The 17,344-nt window shown below is 42.7% G+C and overlaps 3 protein-coding genes across 5 annotated transcripts in view; 1 reads left to right on the forward strand and 2 right to left on the reverse strand.

Moving 5' to 3' along the window:
- The window catches only part of LOC129017038 (unconventional myosin-XIX-like), a 109,058-nt gene that overhangs the window by 84,942 nt on the left and 6,772 nt on the right, over positions 1–17,344 (reverse strand). The gene's annotated exons all lie outside the window — the stretch shown is intronic.
- LOC129017043 (gametogenetin-binding protein 2-like) overlaps positions 1–17,344 on the forward strand; it is a 33,949-nt gene that overhangs the window by 13,558 nt on the left and 3,047 nt on the right. The window contains exons 4-5 of the mRNA XM_054457081.2: positions 1,636–1,734; positions 8,543–8,656. Of these exons, the coding sequence (XP_054313056.1) occupies positions 1,636–1,734; positions 8,543–8,656 (213 nt within the window). The remainder of the gene's footprint in view (positions 1–1,635; positions 1,735–8,542; positions 8,657–17,344) is intronic.
- LOC129017044 (small ribosomal subunit protein uS5-like) lies at positions 13,972–16,776 on the reverse strand. Its single transcript, XM_054457082.2, has one exon. The coding sequence runs from the start codon at positions 16,030–16,032 to the stop codon at positions 15,304–15,306; it is 729 nt and encodes a 242-aa protein (XP_054313057.2). The 5' UTR covers positions 16,033–16,776; the 3' UTR covers positions 13,972–15,303.

Genomic DNA, 17,344 nt, shown 5'->3' on the forward strand with positions numbered 1-17,344 from the left:
GAAGCCCCATCTCTACTAAAAATACAAAAATTAGCCCGGCGTGGTGGCAGGCGCCTGTAATCCCAGCTACTCAGGAGGCTGAGACAGGGGAATCGCTTGAACCCGGGAGGCGGAGGTTGCAGTGAGGCAAGATCGCGCCACTGCAGTCCAGCGTGGGCAACAGAGCGAGATTCTGTCTCAAAAAAAAAAGGACAAATGGTTGCCATTTACCGAGATGGACAAGACTGAGGAGAAATGTAACAGAGCTCATCTTTGGGTGTGCTAAGTTTGAGATAGCGATTAGACATCCAAATAGAATTCAGAGAGGTCTGGGTTAGAGCTGTAAATTTGTCTCATTTAGTGAATATAAATAGGAAAAGAAGAAGAGGTCTGAAAAGTAAACCCGAGGCTTTCCTATTTAAAGATGGTGGTAGGGACTTTTGATATTTACTGTGCCTGGGCTTGGGAAAATAAGCCTCGGAGTGTTTTTGAACAGAGGAATAATGTAATCTGATTCATGTTTTAAAAGCATCACTGTAGCTGCTGAGTGAGGCCTGGAATGTAAAGGCCAGAAGGTGCAGCAAGGAGACCATTTAGGAGGCCAGCTATTGCAGTTGACTAAGCTAGAGATTGGTGGGTTGGACAGGGACGATAATGGTAGAGGTGATAAGAAGTGATCTGATTCTAGATTGGTTAATTTTTATTTAGCTTTTATTCAAATTTTTTTTTTTTTTTTTTTGAGACAAAGTCTCACTCTGTGTCAAGCTGGAGTGCAGTGGTGCAATCTTGGCTCATTGCTACCTCCACCTCCCAGATTCAAGTGATTCTTGTGCCTCAGCCTCCCAAGTAGCTGGGATTACAGGCGTGCACCACCACACCTGTCTAATTTTTGTATTTTTTTTTTTGGTAGAAATAGGGTTTCTCCATGTTGGCCAGGCTGGTCTCTAACTCCTGGCCTCAGTCTCCCAAAGTGCTGGGATTACAGGTATGAGCCACCATGCCTGGCCTCATTTTAAAATTTTCTGTAGAGATGAAAATTTTGCTATGTTACCCAGGCTGGCTTTGAACTCCTGGCCTCAAGTGATCCTCTTACCTCAGCCTTCCAAAGTGCTGGGATTATAGGCATGAGCTACTGCACCAGGCCTGATTCTAGATAATATTTAAAAGGTAGAATTGACAACCTTTGCTCATTGGTTGGATGGAGGGTGCGGATAGTAGTAGTGTATATTCTATATTTGCATAAAATTTCTGTTGATGACTCCTCTTCAAGGATGTATTGTGTTTACATAATGTTTTGTGAGGTTTTTATATATTTTTTAAAGACATGGGGTCTCACTATGTTGCCCTGGCTGGCCTCAAACCCTTGGGCTTAAGTGATCCTTTCACCTCGGCCTCCCAAATAGCCGGGACTACAGGTGTGTGCTTCTGCAACTGGCGTATTTACATACTGGCTGGGCAAGGGAAGATGGCTGAGAGTCAGGTAGCAGTCAATGTTGAAATACGTGAGTGCCAGGCACACTGGTAGATACAGTGGGGATAGAGAAAAGTGGTTTTTTTTTTTTGTTTTGAGACTTCTCTCTCAAAGACAGTAAATAGAGATTTTAAAATTTGAAAGTAAAATGAATTAAACTCTTAATATGTTTTATTTTTAATTAGGTCCAAACTAAATGACATGATAGATGCTATTCCAAAAAGTAAGAAGAATAAGAGATGTCAGTTTCACTCCTTAGATACGCACAAGCCAAAACCTTTGGGGTAAGTAGAATCGAATACCAAGAGGCTTTGTCATTGTTAAGATTGTATATTTGATCATATTTAGTAAAAGAAATAAACCCACTGTTTGCTTTAATTCATTAATTGGTTATGCTCTATGACATAGGTCAAAATAAATAGATCCTCTTGTTATGTTGGCCATTTTGCCTTGATACATATAAAGTCTCAGTGTAGATCTGATTAAAAATTTTTTTTTTATGTTAAATATGTTTTAGTGGAGGGAGGTTGAAGTCTTTTTTTTTTCTTTTTTTGAGATGGAGTCTCCCTCTATTTCCCAGGCTGGAGTGCAGTGACGCAATCTCGGCTCACTGCAACCTCCACCTCCCTGGTTCAAATGATTCTCCTGCCTCAGCTTCCTGAGTAGCCAGGACTACAGGTGCGTGCCACCACACCTGGCTAATTTTTGTATTTTTAGTAGAGATGGGGTTTCACCCTATTGGCCAGGCTGGTCTCGGATTCCTGACCTCAGGTGATCGCCCCCCTCAGCCTCCAAAGTGCTGGGATTACAGGTGTGAGGCACCACACTCGGCCGGTTGAAGTCTTTATGGAAATGTATGCAGCTAATATTAACGTTTTCAAAGTAGTGGTAATCATTATTTGATTTACAGAATAGTCATAATGTATACATTATTTATCTTTCTTGTCTCTAGCTGTAATTTACCAAGGTCTTAAAAAAAGTAGTTATGACAATATTATGACAATGTGTATTTATGTAACTAATTTGTAGTTTTCTATATTTATTATTATTTTTTGAAATGGAGTCTCCTCTGTCACCCAGGCTGGAGTGCAGTGGCGTGACCTCTGCCCCCTGGGTTCAAGCTATTCTCCTGCCCCAGCCTCCCGAGTAGTTGGGACTACAGGCGTGTGCCACCAAGCCCGGCTGATTCTTTGTATTTTTGGTAGAGACGGGGTTTCACCGTGTTAGCCAGGATGGTCTCAATCTCCTGACCTCATGATCCGCCCGCCTCGGCCTCCCAAAGTGCTGAGATTACAGGCGTGAGCCACCACGCCCAGTCTATTTTATTTTTTAAGCAAATATTGCCTGATAATAATTTGTAGTTTTCTTCTTGGTTAAGTGCTATAGTGTCCAAGGCTGCTTTTTCACTTTCTCCCAGCACAGTGCCACAGTTGTCCCCTACAAAATTGCCTGGGGGTGGGGATGGTGAGGCGAAGCCATAGAGTGTGAAGGGACTTTCTAAGACGTGACTTTAGTTTTGGAGAGAATGGGATATTAAAAAACTATACTTCATTAATTTTATTTTTTAATTATTTTTTTGAGACACAGTCTTGCTCTGTCACTCAGGCTGGAGCACAGTGGTACGATCTGAGCTCATGCAACCTCCGCCTCTTGGGTTCAAGCAATTCTTGTGCCTCAGCCTCCTGAGTAGCTGAGATTACAGGTGTTCCCCACCACTCCTGGCTAATTTTTTTGGATTTTTAATAGAGACGGAGTTTCACCATGTTGCCCAGGCTGATCTCAAACTCCTGGCCTCAAGTGATCTGCCTGTCTTGGTCTCCCAAAGTGTTGGGATTATAGGCGTGAGCCACTGCACCTGGCCTCTGAAAAGTTAATTTTTAAATATCTCATTTGTGTCATTGTCACCTTTTTTTGATTTTTTTTTTTTGTGTTTTTTTTTTTTTGACCTGAACTTCCGAGTGACACCATTATTGTATAGACATTTTCCTCCCTGACACAAAGATTTGGATGACCAGGCAGTGGTATGTTAATAATCTATTAAGTTTTTTTCCCCTGTACTGAGCAACAAAAAATATTTAAAACATTTTATCAGCCGGGTGCGGTGGCTCATGCCTGTAATCCCAGCACTTTTGGAGGCCGAGACGAGCGTATCACAAGGTCAGGAGTTCAAGACCAGCCTGACCAACATGGGGAAATCTCGTCTCTACTAAAAATACAAAAATTAGCCAGGCATGGTGACACACACCTGTGATCCCAGCTACTCAGGAGGCTGAGGCAGGAGAATCGCTTGAACCCAAGAGGTGGTGGTTGCAGTGAGCTGAGATCGTGTCACCTGGGTGACAGAGCAAGGATCTGTCTCAAAAAAAAAAAAAAAAATAGGCTGGGCGTGGTGGCTCACGCCTGTAATCCCAGCACTTTGGGAGGCCAAGTTGGGTGGATTCTCTGAGGTCGGGGGTTCGAGACCAGCCTGGCCAACATGGTGAAACCCTGTCTCTACTAAAAATACAAAAATTAGCCGGGCGTGGTGGCAGGTGCTTGTAATCTTAGCTACTTGGGAGGCTGAGGCAGGAGAATCACTTGAATCCAGGAGGCGGAGGTTGCATTGAGCCAAGATCGCACCATTGCACTCCAGCCTGGGCGACAAGAGCGAGACTTTGTCTCGAAATAAATAAATAAATAAATAAAATTTTATTAGTAAAATTGTCAAACATAGAAAAGTAAAAAATACAATGATTGAACCTCCCATGCACTTTTACCAAGATTTAGTGGTAATCAAGAGTTGCCACACTTGCTTCATTTATCCACCTTTTTCTTTGTATTTTAAAGCAAGTCCCAGGCTTCGTGTTACTCTATTGCATCCTTCCACATGCATCTCTAAGTATATGGACTTTTTTTTTCACACATTGCCATCATAACACCTAACAAAATTAAGTGTAACAATCGAATACCCAGTTCATACTCAGATTTTACCTGTTTCTGTGTTTTGTTTTTTTTTTTTTTTTGAATGTTGGTTTGTATGAATCAGGATCCAAACAAGAACCACACATTATATTCTTGTGGCCTGAAGAAAAGAAGTTTTCTTAAGGACAGTTGTTATTTTGCTGCTTGATTTGTCAGTATCTTTTTTTTCTTTCTTTCAAATTCTTTCTTTTTTTTTTTTTTTTTTTTTTTGAGATGGAATTTCCCCTGTCACCCAGGTTAGAGTGCAATGGTGCGATCTCGGCTCACTGCAACCTCTGCCGCCTGGGTTCAAGTGATTCTCCTGCCTCAGCCTCCCGAGTAGCTGGGATTACAGGCACCTGCCACCATGCCCGGCTAATTTTTGTATTTTTAGTAGACACAGGGTTTCACCAGGTTGGCCAGGCTGGTCTCGAACTCCTGACCTCAGGTGATCAACCCGCCTTGTCCTCCCAAAGTGCTGGGATTACAGGCGTGAGCCACCGCACCTGGCGCGATTTGTCAGTATCTTTTAAAAATTTTTTATTTTTTATTTTTTCATCAGCTCCTTCTTCCTTCTCAGATTTGTCAGTAGCTTGAGAGAATTTCTGACTCTAAATGCAGAGTACAGGCTAATTTTTCACATTAGAGAATGACCTGTTGGCTGAAGGCCTAGAGTGGTATGATACAGTAAAGAGCTTGCGTTCTGGTACTTTTTTTCTATTAAGCATATTCTTTGTTGATGAACTGAGAAGCAAGTAGCCCAGCATCTTATGCATCTGTGCTCATTGCTGCCTTCCTTCAAAGACCAGTCCTTCCACTCTTGCTCTGCACTCCATCTTCTTTGTTTTTAATCACTTTGCTTATTCAGTTACCTACTTTTGTTGAATTTACATTCAGCTCTGTTCTTCTATCTTTCAGCTTAAGAAACAAAACAAACCTCCACAGATTTTACATCCCCTTCTAGCTACAGTTCCACTACATGGGAAGTCATGTTTTAGAAGGCTGTTTACTGAGTATGGAATCAGTGTGAATGGACTTAATTGATCTTAAGTGGTGTCTGTCTCTTGACTAAGGTAGCTTCAGTTATTCCCACAGGCCACATAGAATAGCAGGCTAAGCAGTACAGTATGCTTAGCCAAGGCTCCCTCTCCCTTGGATGGTCACCACTATTAAATGCTACTATGATTCTCCATTTTATGTATTTCCACTCCCCCTCCTACTGCTACATCCCCACCCCCCCATAGCTTTTTAAATTTGTTTAGTCTATTTGCAGAGAAAGTATAATACAGTTGATTAGGTTTTAGCCTAATAAATAGAAATCTAGGTCAGCTTTTCTGAGAGTATTCTCTCATCTATGCAAGTAAACCCAGGTTACTGTCTGTCTGGGAGTAAGTTTGAGATCTGAAAGAAAGATCTAGGCTGGAGTTGTAGGCCTGTAGCTTATCTTAGAGAATGTTATGTAAGATCACCTAAAGGGAAAGAGAGTAAAAGAATTCTGAGGAATTTAATGGGTAGAAAAAGAAATTAGTAAAGAAACCTGAGAAAGAGTAGCCAGATAGATAGAAAGAAGCCAAGGTACAAAAGCGTTCCAAGGAAGTCTGATCAACTGTATTAAATGCTGCCAAGTTATCAAGGACCCAAAAGTGGACATTGGATTTAGTAACAGTGAGATAATTGGTGATCTTGATGAGCTGAGCTAGTGATTGAGTGGAAGCAGAATCCAGGTTACAGTGATGGAAAAGTGAATGCGATGTAAGGTTGTCATGGATTAAGCTGTGAATGGAGAGTATGAGAGCAGAACCAGAAAGTGGAAAGGTTATTTTTTTGGAAAGTTTGATCTTAAAAGAATAATAGAAGGCATAAGGTCTAGAATGTTTATAAATAAAATCCTGATTTGAGATACAGATTTTTTTATAGAGCTTTTTTTTTAAAAAAAAAAAAAAAGCCTTCACGTTCTGATGATATAATAATCATTCTTCAGCTCTGATTTCTCTTTATGAACCTTTCCCTCAATTATGAGAACTTGAGTTTGAGAGTTTTTCAGTTCTGGGAAATTATGCATTATACTAATCAAGTATAGTTAATAAAAGAGGGGCTGGGGGCGGTGGCTCACACTAGTAATCCCAGCACTTTGGGAGGCCAATGCAGGCAGATCATGAGGTCAGGAGTTCACGACCAGCCTGGCCAATATGGCGAAGCCTCGTCTCTACTAAAAATACAAAAATTAGCCAGGTGTGGTAGCACACGCCTGTAGTCCCAGCTACTTGGGAGGCTAAGGCAGGAGAATCGCTTGAACCTGGGAGGCAGAGATTGCAGTGAGCCGAGATCATACCACTGCACTCCAGCTTAGGTGACAGAGTGAGACTCTGTCTCAAAAAGGAAATATCAGAGTTGAGAATAGAAGGATGTAGCATGGAAAGTGGAACAGATGATGTTTTTGTTGTCACAAATAGGGGGAGCTAAACTTTGGCCTGAGCCCTTGTGAGAGGGAGTACAGGGCTGAATTGTGTGGATAACTTATATTTTAGGCAGAGGGTTGAGAAATACCCATTTAGCTACATAGAGTAAGTTAAAAGTTCAGAGGTTTTTCCGTCTCTAGCGTCCAAGGTGTAATGAATTCCTTGGACTGTACTGAGACCTGCAGAAGAACAGACAGGAGCCAGTTGTTCAGAATCATGAAAAATCAAGAAGGCTGTGATTGAATGGCGTGTAAACCCACATTTCCCTTGGAATGCAGGTCCAAAATAAATGTGCTGCAACAAAGCAAAATGTGTGGCAGTTTTCATACTGAAGTTGAACCCTGTTGGGGATGGAGAGTGGGAAGTTTTTAGTAAGTTTGTTAAAAAAAATTGTATAAGGCTGGGCTTGGTGGCTCGCGCCTGTAATCCCAGCCCTTTGGGAGGCCGAGGTGGGTGGATTGCTTGAGCTGAGGAGTCGGAGACCAGCCTGGGCAACATGACAAGACCCTGCTGTCTCTACTTAAAAAATACAAATAATAATAATAATAATAATAATAATAACCGGGTGTGGTGGTACACGCCTATGGTCCTAGCTATTCGGGAGGCTGAGGTAGGAGGATCACTTGAGCCCCTGCAGGGGTGGGGTTGCACTGAGCCAAGATCACGCCACTGCATTCCAGCCTGAGTGACAGAGTGAGAGTCTGTCTCAAAAAAATAATTACCACATAGTTCTTATTAATTTAGGCTGTATAAAGTGTTCATGTTAGTGTACTATCTTTTAGTAAATGTAAAACTTATTCACTGTAATTAATCTGTGACCTTCCCAGCTACTTGTACATGTGAAGGTAGATAATAGTTTTGTTACCATGGTTTAGCTTTTAAAAAGGAGTGATTATAAAAAAAAAATTGAGCTGGGCATGGTGGCTCACACCTGTAATCCCAGTGCTTTGGGAGGCTGAGGTGGGAGAATGGCTTGAGGTCAGGGGTTTGAGACCAGCCTGGGCAACATAGTAGAGACCTTGTCTCTACAAAATAAAAGTAAAAAAAAAAATTACTTGATGATGATCTCATTAAATAGATCAAAACTTCTTAGAATTTTCGATTTGTGGAAGATTGGTCTGTGTTTATAAGGGAAAATACTTGATAATTTTTTTGGTCATTTTGACTTTAGAACATTCCAACTATATTTGCTCATAGAATACTTAGTTTATTAACCAGTTGCTGTCTTCATAACTACAAATGTTAAATTGTATCAGATAAACTTGATAGTCAAGCAGAAGTTTTTATATAAAGATATGAGCACACATTTAAATGAACGTTATATTAATAGAAAATGAGTATGTAATCATATAATTTGTAAACATGTTCTAATATCTTAATCATTAAAGTGTTCATGATTTTAATTTAGACTATAGAAATTATTTCTTCAGATTATCTCAGTGTCACTAAGCTTTGTACTATACTACACTACAGTGAAGGGAGCAGTAGCAGTGTCAGTTCAGAGAAGTTAAGTACAGATAAGAGAAATAGTGAAGACCACAGGAAGGACAGCAAGTATAGGATCATTTTCTATTATGGACCTTTCCAGGGAACAGCCAGGTAAAATCAAGCAATACTTTAATCTGTTTTTTGTTTTTTTAATGTTTTACCCTTTTGTATTCTCCCTTTCCACTAATACTTGTTCTTTCTACAGAGGTTGTTGGATGGATGGATGGGAACTAATGTCACAGGAATGCAGGGATGAAGTAGTTTTAATTGACTCGAGTTGTCTTTTAGAAACACTAGAAACATATCTGCGAAAACACAGGTAAGTCTGATGGTTGTTCCAGTATAATGTGGAAGGTGCCTTATGTGTCAGTCACCTAGAGTGGCCTGTCACTGACCTCTTTTGTATAATAGCATTCTAGCCTTCCCTTTAATACTTGGCACTAGGCGGAGCTTAATGTTAGAGTAGGCAGTTCCTTTTTTTTTTTTTGAGATGGAGTCTAGCTCTGTCGCCAGGCTGGAGTAGAGTGGCGCGATCTCGGCTCACTGCAACCTCTGCCTCCCAGGTTCAAGAGATTCTCCTGCCTCAGCCTCTCGAGTAGCTGGGATTACAGGCACACGCCGCCACACCCAGCTAATTTTTGTATTTCTAGTAGAGATGGGGTTTCACCATGTTGGCCAGGATGGTTTAGGTCTCCTGACCTTGTGATCCACCAACCTCGGCCTCCCAAAGTGCTGGGATTACAGGCATAAGCCACTGCGCTTGGCCAAAGCAGTTGCTTTATGGGATGACTCTCAGGGTTAGCCTTCTTGTGTTAAGCCAGCATCTCCTATTTTGTGATTTTTTTTTTGTTTTTGAGACGGAGTCTCACTCTGTTACCCAGGCTGGAGTGCAGTAGTGAGACCTCGGATCACTGTTCCCTTCGCCTCCCGCATTCCAGCGATTCTCCTGCCTCAGCCTCCTGAGTAGCTGAGACTACAGGCGCATGCCACCACGCCCGGCTAATTTTTGTATTTTTAGTAGAGACAGGGCTTTGCCATGTTGGTTAGGCTGGTCTCGAACTCCTGACCTCAGGTGATCCATCTGCCTTGACCTCCCAAAGTGCTGAGATTACAGGCATGAGCTGTGCCCAGCCTGTGGTAGCATTATCAAAATTAAATTAGTAGCTTTTTACTTAATATTTGAAGTATTTCTATCATTATCAGGACCCCAAAAGAGAGTTGATATTCATGTGTTTCGTTACTATAAAAGTAACTTCAGATTTTTCTTTATGGAACACTACTTTTACAAAGGAATTTCCTTTTTTTTTGAGACGGAGTCTTGCTCTGTCGCCAGGCTGGAATGCAGTGGCTCGATCTCGGCTCAGTGTAACTGCTGACTCCCTGGTTCAAGAGATTCTCCTGCCTCAGCCTCCCAAGTAGCTGGGATTACAGGCACATACCACTATGCCCAGCTAATTTTTGTATTTTTAGTAGAGATGGGGTTTCACCATGTTTCCCAGGATGGTCTCAGTCTCCTGACTTGTGATCCGCTCTCCTCAGCCTCCTGAAGTGCCGGGATTACAGGTGTGAGCCACTGTGCCTGGCCTACAAAGGAATTTTCTAAGTGTCATTAACATTTGGAAATTCATAGGGAGGAGAGTCCAGTAGAAAAGGAAACTGGTGGGCTGGGTGCAGTGGCTCACATCTGTAATCCCAGCACTTTGGGAGTCTCAGGCAAGTGGATCACCTTAAGTCAGGGGTTTGAGACCAGCCAGGCCAACGTGGCGAAACCCCGTGTCTACTAAAAATAAAAAAATTAGCCAGGCATGGTGGCACGCACCTGTAGTCCCAGCTACTTGGGAGACTGAGGCAGGTGAATCGCTTGAAACCAGGAGGTAGAGATTGCAGTGAGCCAGGATCGTGCCACTGCACTCCGACAGAGCAAGACTCTCTCAAAAAAAGAAAAAGAAACTGGTAAGGTAACATCATCTAGAGATGGTGTTCTTGGGGCAGTTGTACTGTTTAAATTTGTTACATGTTGCGTTTGTGGTTGTATGTCCTTTGACTTTGAGGCAGATACACACAATTATTTTGGGAGTGCCTCTAAAAATCAAGTGAATTATAAAAACTGGTGTCATTACTTTATGTGGCAGTAAGCTAATGACTTTGCCCACATACCAAGTTTATTGGTGTTTTTCTTTTTTCAATTAAAAACTTTCTTTCTTTGCCTTTTTGGTGGATTATGCCGAAGAGAGTAGAGAATGTGTCACTTACTTGGAGTTTTACAGGAACTATACAGACACAAAACATATCCTTCCTCTTTAAATATGAATTGATCCTCCCAAAAGATAGTTTTTGTGGGTGGTAAATGACAAGTTATTAGAGCACATGTTTTGGAGTTTCTTATAATGGTTTTGTAGATTTTCCTATGTTTAGGGTTAGTGTTTTAACATTTTTAGATGGATTTTAGTCCATTTTATAAATATCTTAATAGTTGTGAGAAAGTATGGTTGAGAGTAATAATTAAGGCAGTAAGTGATGAATTTAAGGAGATTGTATTGCATCTGGATTCTACTAATTGTCACGGTACAAGTTAGTTGACTTTTCTGTGCCTCAATTTTTATCTTCTTTAAAACAAACATAGGCTGGGCGTGGTGGCTCACACGTGTAGTTCCAGCACTTTGGGAGGACAAGTCAGGTAGATGGTTTGAGCCCAGGAGTTTTAGACCAGCCTAGACAACATGGTAAAACCCCGTCTCTACAAAAAAGCAGAAAAATTAGCTGCCATGGTGGCACAAACCTGTAGTCCTAGCTACTGGGGAGGCTGAGGTGAGAGTATCACTTGAGCCCAGGAGGTTGAAGGTGCACCATGATCACAGTGGCCGTGATTGTACTACTGCATTCCAGCTTGGGCAGCAGAGTGAAACTCCATCTCAAAAATAATAAAAATTAAAATAAAATTAGCAGCTGGGCGCAGTGGCTCATGCCTGTAATCCCAGCACTTTGGGAGGCCAAGGCGGGTGGATCACCTGAAGTCAGAAGTTCAAGACCAGCATGGTCAACATGGCAAAACCCTGTCTCTACTAAATATACAAAAATTAGCCGGGCGTGGTGGCGGGTGCCTGTAATCCCAGCTACTCAGGAGGCTGAGGCAGGAGAATCGCTTGAACCCGGGAGGAGGCAGAGGTTGCAGTAAGCCGAGATCGCGCCATTGCGCTCCAGCCTAGGCAACAAGAGTGAAACTTCGTTCCCCCCCCCCCAAAAAAAAAAGAATTATGGTAGAGGCCGGGCATGGTGGCTCATGCCTGTAATCCTAGCACTTTGGGAGGCTGAGATGGACAGATCACATGAGGCCAGGAGTTTGAGACCAGCCTGGCCAACATGGTGAAACCCCTCTCTACTGAAAATACGTAAATTAGCCAGGCATGGTGGTGCACTTCTGTAATCCCAGCTACTCAGGAGGCTGAGGCATGAGAATTGCTGGAATCTGGGAAGCAGAGTTTGCAGTGAGCTGAGATTGTGCTACTGCACTCCAGCCTGGGTGACAGAGTGAGACTGTCTCAAAAGAAAAGTATTATGGTAGAACATCGTCAGATACTACACTTGATCTTAGTCAAAAGGCTGAGACATGATAGAACATCATTAGAAATGAGGTGTTAATAAACTGAAACCTCTGCCTTAAGGGTTTTTTAAGGCTAGGCATTGTGGCTCACGCCTATAATTCCAACATTTTGGGAAGCCAAGGCAGGAGGATCACTTGAATTCAGGAGTTCAGTACCAGCTTGGGCAACATAGGGAGGCCCATTTCTAAAGGCTGAGTGTGGTGGCTCACTCCTCTAATCTCAGTACTTTGGGAGGCGGAGGTGGGTGGATTACGAGGTTAGGAGTTCAAGACCAGCCTGGCCAACATGGTGATACCCCATCTCTACTAAAAATACAAAAATTAGCCAGGCTTGGTGGCGTGTGCCTGTAATCCCAGCTACTCAGGAGGCTGAAGCAGGAGAATCACTTAACCTGAGAGGTGGAGGTTGCGGTGAGCCAAGATTACACCATTTGCGCTCCAGCCTTGGCAACAGAGCAAGACTCCATCTCAAAAAAAAAAAAAAAACAACAACAGGCCGGGCGCCGTGGCTCACGCCTGTAATCCCAACACTTTGGGAGGCCGACGCAGGCGGATCATGAGGTCAGGAGATTGAGACTATCCTGGCTAACACAGTGAAACTCCGTCTCTACTAAAAAATACAAAAAATTTAGCTGGGCTTGATGGTGGGCGCCTGTAGTCCCAGCTACTTGGGAGGCTGAGGCAGGAGAATGGCGTGAACCCAGGAGGTGGAGCTTGCAGTGAGCCGAGTTTGCGCCGCTGCACTGCAGCCTGGGCGACAGAGCGAGACTCCATCTCAAAAAAAAGATAATAGTAAATAAAAATAAATAAATAAACAAAATTAAAAAATTAGCTGGGTGTAGTGACACACCTGCAGTTTCATCTACTCGGGAGGCTGAGGTGGGAGGATCACTTGAGCCCAGGAAGGTTGAAGGCTGCAGTGAGCCATGATCATGCCACTGCACTTCAGCCTGGGTGACAGAGTGAGACTCTGTCTCGAAAAAAAAAGTTTTAAAAAAGTCATATGCAATGCTGCTTTTACAAATGGGAAAAATTCTCTTTTACGGCTTTTATATCCTATTTTTAACTCGCTATTTACTTACGCTTACAGTTGTACAATCAAACATATATTAAACTACTATGAGAGTATAAAGCAGTAAAATGGGAAAATATTTCAAGTTTTATTATTGTTCTCTTTGACATTTGACCATTTAATTACCTGAAAATGTGAACTTGCTATTTATAACCTGAAAATGTGGAAGTATTTGTTGTTATTTCTGTGTCCGTTTTTTCTCTCCTAAAGGAGAGACTTTCTGTTCCTGCTTGCGTGTGTGTGTGTTTTAAAAGAACACAAAATAAGGCTAGGCACGGTGTCTCACAGTTCAGCATTTTGGGAGACTGAGGCGGGCGGATTGTTTGAGCCCAGGAGTTCAAGAGTAGCCTGGGCAACATGGCAAAACCCTGTCTCTACAAAGAATACAAAAATCAGCCATGCGTGGTGGCACACACCTGTAGTCCCAGGTACTCAGGTGGATGAGGCGGGGAGGATCACCTGAGCCTACTAGGGAGGTTGAGGCTACAGTGAGACAAGAGTATGCCACTGCACTCCAGCCTGGGCAACAGAGTGAGACCCTGTCTCAAAAAACCGTGAAACATAAATTTACCTTTTAAACAGTTTTTAAGTGTACATTACAATATTGTTAACTATATGCACATTGTTGTACAACAGATCTCCAGAACTTTTTCATCTCACCTGAAACTATACCCATTGAACACCTTTTTTCTCCCCTCACCCCCTAGCAACCACAATTCTTCTTTCTCTTTCTGAGTTTAATTATTTTAGATAGCTAATATAAATGGAATAATGTAGCACTTGAATTTTTGTGATTGGCTTATTTTACTTAGCCATTATCTAAGACAATACTTAGATAATGTCTAACATTCATCTATGTTGTAGCATATGACAGGATTCCCCTCTAAAAGCTGAATAATGTCACAATACTGTGACATTATTTAAAAATGGACAGTGAGTGTCACAGTATATGTGATATTATTCACTTTTCTTTTTTCTTTTTTTTTTTTTTGAGACAGTCTCGCTCTGTTGCCCAGGCAGGAGTGCAGTGGCTTGATCTCGGTTCACCGCAGCCTCTGCCTCCCAAGTTCAAGTGATTCTCCTGCCTCAGCCTCCCGAGTAGCTGGGATTACAGGCACACACCACCACACCTGGCTAATTTTTGTATTTTTAGTAGAGACAGGGTTTCACCATGTTGGTCAGGCTGGTCTCGAACTCCAGACCTCAAGTGATCCACTCGCCTCGGCCTCCCAAAGTGCTGGGATTACTGCACGTGGCTATTCACATTTCTTTATCCATTCATACATTGATGGACATTGAAGGTTGCTCTTACATTTTGCCTGTTGTCAATAAATGCAGTAATGAACATGAGTGTGCAAATATCTCTTCAAGATCCTTGCTATCAGTTCTTTTGGATATATACCTAAAAGTGAGATTCCTGGATCATATGGTAGTCTTATTTTGAAGAACTTTCATACCGGTTTCTATACCAGCTGTACCATTTTACATGCCTGCCAACGGTGCATAAGGGTTCCAATTTCTTCACATCCTCGGTAACACTTGTTATTTGTTGTTGTTGTTTTGATAGTGGTCATTCTAATTGGTTTAAGGTGATATCTCATTGTGTTTTTGATGTGCATTTTCCTGATGATTAGTGATGTTGAGCATCTTTTCATATGCTTGCTGGCCATTTGTATATAATCTTTGGAGAAATGTCTATTCATGCTTTGCCCATTTATTTATTTACTTTTAAGTTATTTTATTTTTTTGAGACAGGATCTTCTTTCTTGCCCAGGCTGGAGTGCAGTGGCATGATCCCGGCTTTGCCCATTTTTAAATTAGGCTATTTTTTTTTGTGATTGAGTTCTAGTGGTTCTTTGTATTCTGACTATTAACCTCTTATTCAATATATGGTTTGCAAATATTTTTTCCCATTCTTTGGGTTGCCTTTTTACTCTGTTGATCGTCTTTGCTGTGCCAAAGTTTTTAAGTTTAATGTATAGTCATGTGCTACGTGATGACATTTTGGTCAGTGATGGACCAAATATATGACAGTGGGCCCGTAAGATTATAATAGAGCATACTGCGTTGTAGATCAAGTAGAGGAAATGATTAATATTCAGTGATGGTGCTGGGACATTTGGTTTTCCATGTGAAAAAAATATAAATAAAAATGTATACTACCTAGGTTTGTGTAAGTACACTCTGATGTTCGCACAGCAGCAAAATAGCTAACAATGCATTTCTCAGAATGTGTCCCATTGTTAAGTGATATGACTGTAGTCTTTTTTTTTTTTTTTTCCTCAGGCTTAATTCACTTTATTTTTCTTGTATAAAAACCCTGTGTTGTAGCCACAGCTGGAGCCTGGGTCCTCTGCATGGAGACTCTGGTGTGGGTCTTGACGAGGTAGTCAGTGAATTCCTGACAGGAAGACTTGATGAATACAGTCTCCTTCCAGAGGTCGAGGATCAGGTAGCTGTAGGTCTTAGAGACGGCATGAAAGGTGTCCTTGGTATAGTTACCCAGGGTGGCAGTGCAGCCCCTGGCTAAGGTATAGCAGTCATCAATACCAGCCATCATGAGCAGCTTCTTGGGTACAGGCACTGAGAGGATGCCAGTGCCTCTGGGCGTGGGGATGAGGCGCACCAGCACAGAGCCGTGGCGGCCTGTCGCCTTGCAAGGGATGGTGTGGGGCTTGCTGATCTTGTTCCCCCAGTAGCCTCTGTGCACAAGGACAATAGAGAGCTTGGCCAGGATGATGGCCCCGTGGATGGCAGTGGCAACCTCCTTGGAGCACTTAACACCCAGACCGATGTGGCCATTGTAGTCCACAATGGCAACAAACATCTTGAACCTGGTGCGCTGGCCAGCGCGGGTCTGCTTCTGCACCGGCATAATCTTCAAAACCTTGTCCTTGAGAGAGGCCCCCAGGAAAAAGTTAGTGATCTCAGATTCCTTCATGGGCAGGGAGAAGACATAGATCTCCTCCAGGGACTTGATCTTCATGTGCTTGACCAGGCGGCCCAGCTTGGTGATAGGCATCCACTCCTTATCCTTGGCCTTGCCTCCATGAGCTCTGCAGCCTCAGCCGCGGCCTCAGCCCCGGCCCCGGCCCCGGATGCCACTGCCAAAACCTCCGCGGAAGCCACCGCGTTTCCCCATCCCAGGCGATCCCCACCGCCGGCCGCCACCAGCGTCATCCGCCATTTGGTGTTTTCTCAGAGAAGCGTCTGTTTTTGTTTTTGTTGTGCATGTGTGCTTTTGGTGTCATAGCCAAGAAATCATCACTTAGTCCAGTGTCATGAAGATTTTCCCCTATGTTTTCTTCTAGTTTTATGGTTTTCAGATGTTAACATTTAGTTTTTAATCCATTTTGTGTTAATTTTTGTATATTTTTGTCCATATTTAAAACTTTAGTGAAATAACATAATTTAACATTATTTGTCAGCATTGTTGCCTCTGTTTACCAAGTGGGCTTAGAGCCTCTAATTTAACATATATTCTTTTTTTTTTTCTTTGAGATGGAGTTTCGCTCTTCTCACGCAGGCTGGAGTGCAGTGGTGCGATCTTGGCTCGCTGCAACCTCTGCCTCCCGGGTTCAAGCAATTTTCCTGCCTCAGCCTCCTGAGTAGCTGGGATTACAGGTGTATGCCACCACATCCGGCTAATTTTTGTATTTTTAGTAGAGACGGGGTTTCACCATGTTGGCCAGGCTGATCTCAAACTCCTGAGCTCAGATGATCCATCCGCCTCTGCTTCCCAAAGGGCTGGGATTACAGACGTGAGCCACTGCGCCCAGCCCATATCTTCATTTTAAGAAACATCGTTATCTACTATTGGTCCAGCAAAACGTGTGTGCATGAAACAAAGATATGGCGGTAGAAGGGTAAATACTATAGTAAGAAGTCTAGGCCGGGCGTGGTGGCTGATGCCTGTAATGCCAACACTTTGGGAGGCTGAGGTGGGGGGATCACTTTGAGGTCAGAAGTTCAAGACCAGCCTGGCCAACATGGTGAAACCCCGTCTGCACTAAAAACACAAAAATCAGCCAAGTGTGGTGGTGGGCGCATGTAATCCCTTGGGGGGCGGGGGTTGCAGTGAGCCAAGATCACCACTACACTCCAGCCTGGGTGACAGAGTGAAACTCCATCTTAAAAAAAAAAAAAGCACGAAGAAGAGTATAAATCAGAAGTATTAATAATAAGAGACAACTGAAAAGTTTTTTGTTTTGTTTTGTTTTGTTTTTTTGAGACAGAGTTTTGCTCTTGTTGCCCAGGCTGGAGTGCAGTGGTGCGATCTTGGCTCACTGCAACCTCCACCTCCCGGGTTCAAGTGATTCTCCTGCTTCTGCCTC

The sequence above is a fragment of the Pongo pygmaeus genome, chromosome 19 (assembly GCF_028885625.2).
Source record: "Pongo pygmaeus isolate AG05252 chromosome 19, NHGRI_mPonPyg2-v2.0_pri, whole genome shotgun sequence".
Lineage (NCBI taxonomy): Eukaryota > Metazoa > Chordata > Mammalia > Primates > Hominidae > Pongo > Pongo pygmaeus.

What these genes read in the sequence shown, in the direction of transcription:
- LOC129017044 (XM_054457082.2), bottom strand. Translation starts at nt 16,032, where the DNA reads ATGCCTATCACCAAGCTGGGCCGCCTGGTCAAGCACATGAAGATCAAG.